The sequence below is a fragment of the Euwallacea fornicatus genome, chromosome 25, assembly GCF_040115645.1.
Source record: "Euwallacea fornicatus isolate EFF26 chromosome 25, ASM4011564v1, whole genome shotgun sequence".
In the NCBI taxonomy this organism is placed as follows: domain Eukaryota; kingdom Metazoa; phylum Arthropoda; class Insecta; order Coleoptera; family Curculionidae; genus Euwallacea; species Euwallacea fornicatus.
In genome coordinates this window covers 1,158,471-1,170,087 of record NC_089565.1, presented here as the reverse complement: position 1 = coordinate 1,170,087, position 11,617 = coordinate 1,158,471, and the positions used below count along the sequence as shown (strand labels likewise).

General features: G+C 31.5%; 1 protein-coding gene across 1 annotated transcript; it reads right to left on the bottom strand.

Moving 5' to 3' along the window:
• Window positions 1-163: 163 nt before the first annotated feature.
• Window positions 164-11,013, bottom strand: Impbeta11 (importin beta11). The gene is made up of 14 exons (XM_066296506.1): window positions 10,533-11,013; window positions 9,111-9,211; window positions 7,001-7,521; window positions 6,575-6,821; window positions 6,303-6,519; window positions 5,267-5,449; window positions 5,000-5,194; window positions 4,800-4,943; window positions 4,428-4,613; window positions 3,936-4,107; window positions 3,641-3,878; window positions 2,750-2,967; window positions 1,264-1,541; window positions 164-919 (listed from the first exon to the last, which is right to left on the bottom strand). Exons 1-14 carry the CDS (start codon window positions 10,668-10,670, stop codon window positions 818-820), a joined length of 2,940 nt encoding a protein of 979 aa, XP_066152603.1. The 5' UTR covers window positions 10,671-11,013; the 3' UTR covers window positions 164-817.
• Between the last annotated feature and the right edge of the window lie 604 nt (window positions 11,014-11,617).

Sequence of the window (11,617 nt, the reverse complement as noted above, 5' to 3'; positions counted from 1 at the left end):
AAATTGCAATATCACATCTCCTGGGTGTTAACCTAAGGACTAAATTATTAATGTGCTGTTAATTTTAACATCATACTAATGAAAAAAGGAAACTGATCAATTAGGTTGCAGTTATATTTAACAGCATTTTATAAATTTAGGTTTAAGACGAATAAAGGCAAGCTGGCAAATGTAACAGTTTATTAATTTTAAAATCCATTTTTACATTATGTAATAAAATATAAAATAATTTTACAAAAGCAAGCATGCGTAAGAGCTAACGATAAATGTCCAACATGGAAGAAGCTTTGAATTTCAAAAAAAAGGTTTTTGATTATATTATTTTAATACACACAAAAATCATAAAATAGACTCAACGCATTGTTCGAGAAATAGATACAGGATGCCTTTTTAAATTGTCTACACGACAGTTGCCTCCGAAATAGTGAAAAGTTGCAAGGTAAATGAATTAGAATAAAATGCATTAAACTATTTTCCATAGAAACCAAGAATTTGAACAATACCCGAGCTCTATTTCGTCTTTTTTGGGAATTAGCTTGCAGTTAAAGTGCTCCGCATATTATTACTTTCAACCGTAACGAACTCCTAAACGACAACTTTCTAACAAAATTTAACCCATCTTTTAAGTCGAATATTCCGAAGTTCAAGAGCTTCAAAGAACACCCTGCAAGTATATAAAATAGCCAAAAAAGAAATGAATGTCTTTCGTAACAAAACTAGATCGGTTGCAAAATAATCTTTTTTTAACGCAATTATAGTGGAATTTGATAACTTTTGGCATAAATTATCGCAAGCCTAATTTCTAGCGAGTCTTTGGTTAGAAAGTCACATATTCTTTTAATTGAGACAACACGTCTACATCAAGACTGTTTATTAGTTCCTGATACGAAGGACCCAGTTGGTTTCGAAGGATTGATAGCTGAAAAAAAGGTCACAAATTAGGTATTTATACACGGTAGAAAAGTGCTACTCTTATTCTCACAAATAAAGATTTGAGTAGAATGCATTTTCCTTCAAACATTTGAAATTAACTTTTTCTACAAGTAATATTCTTCAATGTAAAATATAGATTTCATGGCGTGTATTTTAATCAAGTGTAATGTATTTATTATGCGTAAGGACGAAAATACTTTCGTTCCTTATTCAGTAAAAGTGCTCTTTCCTGTCTTCTTCCATAAATAAGGAAAGCAAATTTATATATTTTCTATACTGGCCGAGGAAAAAATTATATTTCACTGCAACTTTACAAAGTAAAATACTAACCTGTGATTGTAAATAATCTTTCAAAACTATATTATGGACAGGATCGTTCAGTATAAGTTGTTTCTTTCTACAGTCATGATCAGTTTCGTAATAGTGTCCTTCTTCGTCAAATTGACTTGGGCTCTGGCCTTCCACAAGCACTAGAGAGTCTATAGTGGTGCCGTCCTCTTCAGTTTTGGTAATGTCGTTTAGAGTTTCAAGGATATTGACCATGATAGGTTTGAATCGCTGGAGAATTGCCGCTGACTGGGTTGTTAGAACATTGGTCAGGGCAATACCTACAGGAAAATCTAGTCAACACAACAAGGACTAAGCTAATCATTTCAATGTATTTTATATCAAACTTCTTCCCTGCAAACGTGCAGTATAGAGCTAGCTAAAACAATAAACTCGAAACATAATATGAAAGGAATATAAGAATTACCTGTGTTGACAATATAACAATGATCATAATAGTCAGATTAATAATAAACTAAATTGACGAAGTTATTGCAAATCGCTAAAATTACATTTTATTGTAACTGTTATTAGATATTTTTCAAGTCACTATAAGCGCAAGCATTTTGACGTCTTGTTGTCTCCTTCTTGCACATTATTTTTAATTTTTCACCACTTTATGTCACACACGACCTTATTACTAAAAAAACTTAAAAATACTAACTTCAATTTTAATGTATTATGCCAAATAGTCAACTGCGCAACCTTATTATTACTATCTGGAATAACAATAACAAAAACAAATTCAAGTTTTCCTTCCGAATCATTTTAAATTGTTGTTACACTTGAATTTTTTTTTATCCCATAACGGTTTCATTTAAATAATGTTTTAAGGTTAACATTAATTGCTATATTTTTGTGTAAAAATAATATGTTGGAGAGAAGTAATTAAAGGTATTCAAAGAGAATATTTATACTATATTTTTATTTAAACAATACGACAACAAGGATTTCTAGATACTTTTGAGCGATAGTGTATGCCTCGGATACGTTTTCCAACCTTACAGTTCGAAGTCACCACAAACGGCATTTAGATATGTCTTTGAGTTTTTAAACTTGGAGTAAAATCTTTAGCGTTCATTTCATACTAGAAATTGTTTGCGCAGATTATTGGACAAGTTAAGAAAACGGTCATGGTATTTACGCAAAATTTTATAAGCATTCAATTGATAGAATAAGTGATGTAGTCTGTAGTTTTCAAGTTCTTTTTTAATCCTTTCTAAGCTGCTTCCGCATGTGCGTATGTATCTACTTTTCTGCAGATATGCCTGATGAAACCAAAAAGTAGAAACACGTGCCACCGGATTGCACACAATCTTGTTTTTTTTCTATTTGAAAGTTGATGAAATGCCGTCAGAAACTTTCTCATCGTTAGCATTGATACCTGATATCGAAAAACCGTTATGCTAGATTTAATGCAAATATTATTGGGCAAGAGTCGAATCTATATCGAAATCGAAAACATGCAATAAAAGAAAAATGGACCTACCCAATAACTTTCTTTGATCCAACTGCGCCACGTACGTCATTTTGTTCAACCACCTCTCCAAGATAACATCCAGCGTCGACTGCTCATTCTGATTTTTCTCCCGGGCAACCTCTTGTATCACTCTCGTGAAAATTTCATGTGAACTCAACAATACTCTAGCCAGAATACATAGGCACATCGCCATTACTAATGAATAATCCTCGCCCACATAAATTCGCCTGAAAACCCAATTTCTTAAGTGTCGAGGTCAAGCAGAGTATAGTCAATATTGACCGCAAATTATTTGACCGTAGTAGAAATTTGCAGTTCAAATTTTAGAATCTCACTTTTTAGTGAAAGCATCCGGATTAACCATAAAAATACACATTTATTATGCAGAATCTTCCGTAATTCACTGCTAATATTTCTGGGAATGATTCCACAGATTATTTCATGAAGGAAAGTTCATATGAACATAGGTACGTAATCACATCGTTTCCTAGATACAGGTAACATAAAACTGTGAAGCTTTATATTTAACGTACCGAAATCTGCTAAAAACTATTTGCTATTATGAATATCTTTAATATTTAATATGTATCAATATTATCTCTATTTCTCCCTGGAGATAACCCGTACGAAATTAAAGTTTAACTGACAACCTTGTACCGACATCACCAATTTAACAAATTGCTTTAAAGATTCCCTTAAATTATGCTCTCACCAATCAAAATTAAAAAGAAGCCCTATCTACCTTAATCTGTTGACCGACTAAATGGCTTTTTTCGAGGTAGATTTAAAGGCACTCTAGGTGATTTCTAGTGCACTAGCTAGTATTTTCTTTAATATAACTATAGTCATGAGAACGATAACAACAACGAAGATTACAGACGAATACATTAATATACTCACTCGAAAATCTTGGGCAGTATTGGCATCACAGTCTCGCTTCCCAGCAGCGGTAATGCCTTAATAAAGCTGTCGACCAATCGCATTAACATAATTACTCCTTCGTTCTTCAAGTCTCCCATCATGCTTGCGCAAGTAGTAATTAATTGGTGTCCCTGACTGCGCATTACCCATTCGGGTGCCAACAGTAGATGAACGAGGCATATGTAAAGACAACTTCTAAATGTTTCCGTTGAATATTCTATAATACATCTGTAATTGTTCACCAGTAATCATACCTTGTATTAAGGGATTTTACCTAATAAAATCGGCATATTGTTGAACAACTGCATAAGTTCGTTTGTCATGGAAGGGGAGTACTCCAGTACTGCCAACCAGAGATCCAAAGCATCTTCTAAAAGATAGACGATGGCACCTTCATTTGTGTTTGTTCCCATTTGGATGATGGGAAGCAGGAACTGAGTTAATTCCTATGCAATATTCTCACTTATAACACCAACATGTGACAAGAAATTTCCATGCAAAAAAACCCACAAAATTTTATTTGCGCAAACTAAAGATTCTTATTGTCAGTCAATAGTATATATAGTAATGTAAGAATCAATAGTAAGAGGTAAGGAAATTGAAAAATTTTAATTTAACAGTCTCATTCATAATTGGTTTGTAAGGCTTACTGTTTAAAAACTATTCAACCTGTTAAGGAAAATACGAATAACTACAAATTTCGACGTTGCAGTTTTCAAATGAAATCTTTTTTTTAAATTATAAAATAGAGATTTAACTTACTTACCTCCGGGACCCCTCCTATGCTCTTGACTAGTTGAACCAGAGTGGATACAATGGCACACCTTAGCATATTGTGATCTTCAGATTCCTGCCACAGATGAGGTAAGTACTGAACTAAGGCGTCCGAATGGGGAACGATAGTTGTTCCCATTCTCTCCAATGACAAACACATTACGTTTAAAACGCTCATCTAGGAAAAACAAGAATATATATTTTTTAATTCCCATAGAAGTTTATAAGAGTCATATATTTCCAAATGATAAAAAATCTCAGTTCGCCATGGAAACTAAATACCATTCCTTGAAAGATACATGAGAACTATCTTTTAAAATTTACACCTACTTACTTCTAAATTTAAAAAAAGACTAAACCTTACCTTAGTTTCACACTCACTGGCTTCCTTCAGAAGTCCAAATAGTAAGTCAAACGCACTAAACATATAGTCTTTATACTGCTCTCCATTAAACTCAAAATCGTCAACGGCGTACCTCAAAGTGGTGACAGCTGTTAGTCGAACGACCTGAAAATGATTTGCTCAGGTTAGACCATGTTAGATTTCAAAATATAATAACTCACCATATCTTCTTCCGGTCGTAATAAATTTACAACACACTCATACATGGCAGGCCTTAACTCAGTCGATATTTTTATCCCAGCCCAACCAGATCTACCTATTAATGCCACCACTCTCCTTCTAATTACTCTATAATTGTTGTGCTTAATTTTCAGTTCATTTAATAGTGTGTTGGTAAACCATTGATCAAAATCCACCTAAGAAAGGGTTTATTAGAAATCGATCTGTTATTAAATAAAAACGTTCCTGAAAATACGACAATTACCTACCTCGTCAAATAAATCAAAAGTACATAACGTTACAGCGTTATAAATTGCGTCCTTTTTCAAAATCTGTTGCATGTCTTCGGGTGCTACCATTACATTTGTCGTGCTTATCATTTCTAATATCACAGGCGTTAAAATATCCTTAAATTCGTGGAAAATGCTTACAAATACGGTATCCATACTAGGCTAAAATGAAATGAGAATATATTAAATTAAGGAATCTCAAAATGTTTTGCGTCCTCCGCAACTTTTTTCAGCTAATGGTAAATCCAAAAATGATATTAACTTGTCTACTACTTAAATATTCACTCCAAATACTGTTCCTAATGACGTACATCAAAAATAGATAATCGGATTCAAATTAGCGGGAAAAAATATTACTTGTTCTTCTTACTAAATCCCTGAGCAAAAGGAAAAGACTGGAACCACCTTATTAAAAAAAAAAAAATGCAGAAAAACTTAAAAGAAGAGTATCTATTAGAAGCAATCGTTATAAGAAATATTATTTAAATTGCTACAAAAATGAAAATTCTCATTTTTACTAATGCTAAAGAACAGTAAGATACATGGCGTTTCAACTTTTATTTCACACATTTTTTTTTCTCAGAAAACTTCGATCTTATAAAATATTTCTCCCAATCGGTTGTGGAGAGTATATTATTTCATTAATGGTGAAGCTTAATTTAGCACACGGGGATACGTAATATTGACTAATTTCTGGATAATGGTATAGGCAATATTGTCAATATCATACTTTTTCCCTCTGATACCAGAACTTTTTCATTTCAAATAAGACACCTGAGATATTATATTATTATAGATAGAAATTTGGAAGTTTCACTACCTATATCACAGACTGAAACTAAACTTTTATTAATGCAAGATATTACGTGTCATTGAGATCGGACTATACATATACAGGCCATCAATTCATTTTCCTTCTCTAACCGAATTCTCAGAGATATTGTAGAAAGTTTCATTTTTTGCTTTTATATCGTTTTGCAATTTCAATTTATTAACAGTAAAGAAAATGGCTTACCCTTAACCTATATTTCCAACTATCTCCACAGTCATCATTTGAAAAAGCTTCTGGATCTGAATCCCACTCATCCAACTCTTCTTGCGTTAATATAAAATAATGTCCTACCAACTTTCTAAAAATATCTGATACGATTTCCGGAGTGAAGAATCGTTGTTTGATTCTATACGCTCGTAATGTCTCTTGATTTCTGGTTGTCTCCGGTACTTTTGCAGCTCTAAAATAACTTAATCTTTACATAAAGAAACTTCTAAACGTGCATCAAACGTCACCTGAATTCGGCACACAATAAAATATTTTTGATCAGATTAAAACATTGGATAACAAATCTTTCAAATAAAAATACAATTCCCTCATCCGTGAATAAATAATAAAAACACAGTTCTAAGGTGGGTTGTATTAAATCGACGAATGAAAATGGGTGGGTGTCCAACATGGATAAAAGTACTTTTGTTAAATGTATTATAAATTTCTCACAAGTCTCCAATGGGTAAACTCCTTTACTTTTCATTTCTTTATCTGAAAATTTCTAAAGTTAGTGTCAAACAATTCCACATGAATAGGCACTGGTTGAGTCAAGAGTCAAGATGTTTATCCATATACCAAGTGTACAGTAAACAGTGGACAATAAGTAAATAATAGGACATCTTTTTGACACTTGACACATCATAATCGCCTATTAAATATTCGATACTAACAACACAACATCACACTTTTCGCCTTAGGGAAGATCATCTGCATAAACGACATACACTCCTTACTCGTATGTGGTTTAAAAAACCCAAATATTGAAAGCTTTCTAAGGATTCTTAGTGTTAAAAGAGCTTTCTCTAAATGAATTTGCACGATTTCAGGGTTCTCTCCTTGCATAACACCTTGAATAAACGTATCAGTCAAACTATTCCAAAGACCGAAAATGTATCCATAAATTTGAATAGTAAATTCTTCAAACTGCCTCCTATCTCCTGCTAATCTTTTCGACGATATTGCTTTGACCACATGATGCAAAGTCAGCAAAGCCCTATGTTGGACTAAAGTTTCGGAGCTTTCAACCGCTTGTAATAGTGTAGGAAAAACTTCTGGCCAATCCTTTGGGCAATCCATACGGGCAATTTTTGAAATTATAACTGCTCGCTGAACCGCTATTTGGCTAATTGGTTCTATAAAGTTACTCAGTAGGTTCTGGCGTATGCACAACTTCTCCGCTTCGGATATATTGCTAAAATAAAATGAAAAACATATGAAAATTACATATATATATATAGATTACACAAAAAGCTTTAAAAAATTTTAATAAAATGCAAAGGGAAAAAATATGAAAATTTGGTATTTTCATTTTTGGAATATCTTCCGGACACGTGAAAAATCATAGAGCCTAATTATAAATTCATAATTTAACGGCATACATTCTCTACAAACTAATTTCAATAGAAACGTTGAATGTTTGTTGTGTTGTGTTGAAATTAAATAAAGTCTCCGTATTCTATAGAAATTCGCTTGATATTATAATGGTTTTTCAAATTTTAATGTCTTGTTCCCAGAGCACAACAGTATTTTGGTTAACAAGTGACAAAATTTCTATTTATTTGACTAGGAAATGCATAATTTTATGTAATGAGTAAGATTTTATTTTTTCAATTTCATAAGAGTTACAAAGTATTTTATATTTCTATTATTTACTTCAAATCGTTCATATTCACTACACTTACTTTTGGATAAACACTAAAAACCCCAAACTTGAAATATTATAATATGTGTCCCAAAAAAAAGGGGGTTAACCTCACATTCTTTGAGCATAAAGAAATCTTCAAAGCCTTAACAAATTTAGGATGTTAAATTAAAAATTTTAATTCTTTTTTTCCCTTATATCTTATATGGTTGTTAAGACAGAAATTTGAAATTTGAAGTGTTAGCAACTCATTGGATTCTACATTAATAAAATTCTCAAATATTTAATTAAAGAAACAGAATTATTTTTTTTCATAAGATACAGCTCCTTTTTCATACTTATCCACCTTTTTTTCATTCAAAATCTCCTGAAAGTTAATTTCTAAGATTTATTAAGGACTTTGATGGCCATTAAGCACAGAGAAACTTCATTAGATCCATTCTAAAGGCAGACATATATTATATCTGGTCCTTGGGATATTACTAGTTGCAATTTTATTACTAACAAAGAGTGATAGAATATACTTATCTCATGCTAAATAACATTTGTTGCACTGTTGTAAATATTAATAGCCCTGATAATATATCTACAAACTGACATAAACTTACTATATTTTTATAGAGCCGCGAATAAAAGTCTTTTTCTAAGTTTTAGAATAGTACCAAGGACCACAGTCATCTTTAAAGACTCAAATTTTGACACCTCTGCCTTGCAATCTAAGAGATTTCTGACATATATTTGTATGCTTTTCTTAACAAGTGGTTCTCACCAGGTACCAAAATTTTGCTAATATAAATTGACTCACTTTATATAAGGCACATAAATAGTTGAAGTTGCTAATTTAAAAAATTTTCAAATTTGATCCCAATGTTTGTTAAGAGATGTATTTCAGAGTGCAAGTTAGCTAAGTAATTAAACTGAGTAAGATTCTAAATCTGTCATGAAATTTACCAAATGGTGCCTAATATTCTGTAAATCAACCTTACAATTTATAATCTGCTTTGTGGTATAAAATAATGGTAAGACAGTAAATTTCATAAAGTTCCAGTGAAATGTTGAGCAGAATACAAAAAGTTAGGAAATTTGAATAAATAAAAAGTATTTAAATATACATACAGCAAATGCTTTTTAGTACTTACTTGGGCGCAGTTTTTCTCCAATATCTATCAATACCATTCTTCATACACAACACTGCCATCCATCTCACATTTATATCAAGGGTATGATTTGAAATTACATTCTGAAATAAAAGAAACAAACAATAAATAAGAGAAAGATTTTGAACATTCCTGAAAATCAAAATTATACAAAATCATGATTACAATCATGTTACTTAAATCAAAAGAATAATTTTTTAATAATAATACTAAAAGATTATTCTTGAGGTATAAACCTCACATTGACCCTCCCCTATAGTAGTCAGTCTAGTTGTTTTGGTTAGAAACATGTTTACAAGAATATGTTTCCAGTAATAGTTATTTAAGGAATGAATATTTAATAATAGAAAGGTAGAATTACTAATTACTCATTAACAATTATGTTAATTACAACACTACTCAATCAACAACATCAAAAACATGTCTATTCTAGAAAAATGGAGTATAATGTGGCATAATATATGTAAAACAACAACTACTTACAAAATTGTATGAAACTTTACTAAATATTTATTGATGAAAAAGAATGGCATGTAATTATACAATAATTATTTAAAAGTTGCTTCAACTAAATCTTTTAGGGACTTGAACCAAATAAAATTTATAACATTCCTATCAAATTGTATTCTATAAAGATAAGATGCAAGAGAAATTTTTCTTAATTTCAATAAGTAAAAAGTGTGAAATTAAAGTGGTTTGTTCATCTTACACATTATCCTTATAAAATAAAAAATATTGGTTTCAGTGAAAATGATCAAAAAAGATGGTTTGGGTATTCTTCAAAAAAATGTTCAACAAATGACCACCTTATATGTGAATGTAAGGATTCTGAGCATTTACCTTGACACCTGACTGGGGTTGGAAGGTGTCATCAGTAAGCTGCATATCAGACTAAACAGTTTGTGTGCTTTTATTAGAAGAGTATAACATTATATCTCTTTAGATATTGATATTTTTACTGATATTGCAATCCACCATGAATCATTCACATTTTACAAATGCAGAAATAAATTACAGGATTTTACTTATGGCGGAATATTCTAGAGGTCATATAGTTGCACCCTGAATATTAAAATGCTGTAAAAAGTTTTGGTTTCTCTATTAATGTAAAATAAATAGTTCAAAAATAGTAAGGCTACAAAATGATAGTTAAAAACCAATTTTATGACATACAGCTAGCTATTTATTTTTTAGCAATTTTTACTCCCAATCTCACTAACACATTGTGACGATACATCTTTCATTTGTTAACACAAGGATAATAAAAAGTTAGGGATACATTCGCATTTCAGTGGAGTAACTAATAAAAAATTGTGTTAGCTGCTTGCCTTGTACATATAAACATGAATATACAGCTGTAGAGCAAAGTAGGAATATAGTGTTTAACAATTATTTTGTACTTACACAAAGGATACTATAGAAGCCAGGCTCAGTTTCCCATTCTCGCAACTTCTCTTCAGCAGGCTTTAAAATAACAGGGTCCTGGCTTGATGCTCGATGAAGAACATCGAGCACTAAGGCATGAGTTGCAGCCACATCCATTTCCGTGGTGAAACAAAGTTTATTTCGTTACTTAAACATTCGAATTTTGGCAAAAAGTGCAAAACATACACGCAAACACCAAATCACTGAATCAAAACATTACAAATCGTTCTCCAGTATCTTGAGATCTTCAAGATGAGATTTAGGTTAGTGCTCAAACTTTTCTTATTGAAAAAAGTTCTAAAAAAATTATAATTTTTAATTAATATACGAACGGTCTCGAAAATAGGCAATTTCGATTTCGGCTGGTCGATTTAAAACCTGAAGATCTTTTTATTTGCAAATTTGAAGACATGAGTTTGGAAACATCAAAACGAATGAAAATTGAAAATTTTGAAGTTGAGACATTTTGAGTTGAAAAAAGAAATGTCAACAATTGTCAACTGACATTTCCAAATGTCATTTCGTGGAATAGGTGACTCTTGCTTACACCCAGTGCATATAATCGAAGCAGTTTTAGTGTTAACGGGTGATCAAAAAAAACTTTAATCTTTGAAACTCATATGTTCAACGACCTTAAATCCAAACTTTTGTGAGTGCTACCCGGTAGAAATTTATTTTATTTTATTATAAGTTATATGGTACATTTAAGAACAGCCCTGTCCGACTAGAGAGAGAAATCGATTTCGAGCCGATAGAAACACTCAGAAATATGCACAGATCATCGATAGGAATTCTTTGTACATCTTTCTCACTATTTTTGGTGATCTGCAATGGATTTTCTACCCGGTCAGACACATTTTAGTGTGTTGTTGCTATTTTTATTCATATAGCTACAAATGCACTTCATCTATCGAGTATAGTTATTTAAAAATTCTGCTTGAGAAGTCTTGGGCATATTGTTAACAAAACTAAGGAAGTCTCTATTATTTTATTAACATCTATTAAAAGTTTGGCCAAAATAAAAAATATAAGTCTGAATTAAAGATCAAAATGGGATGTTACTT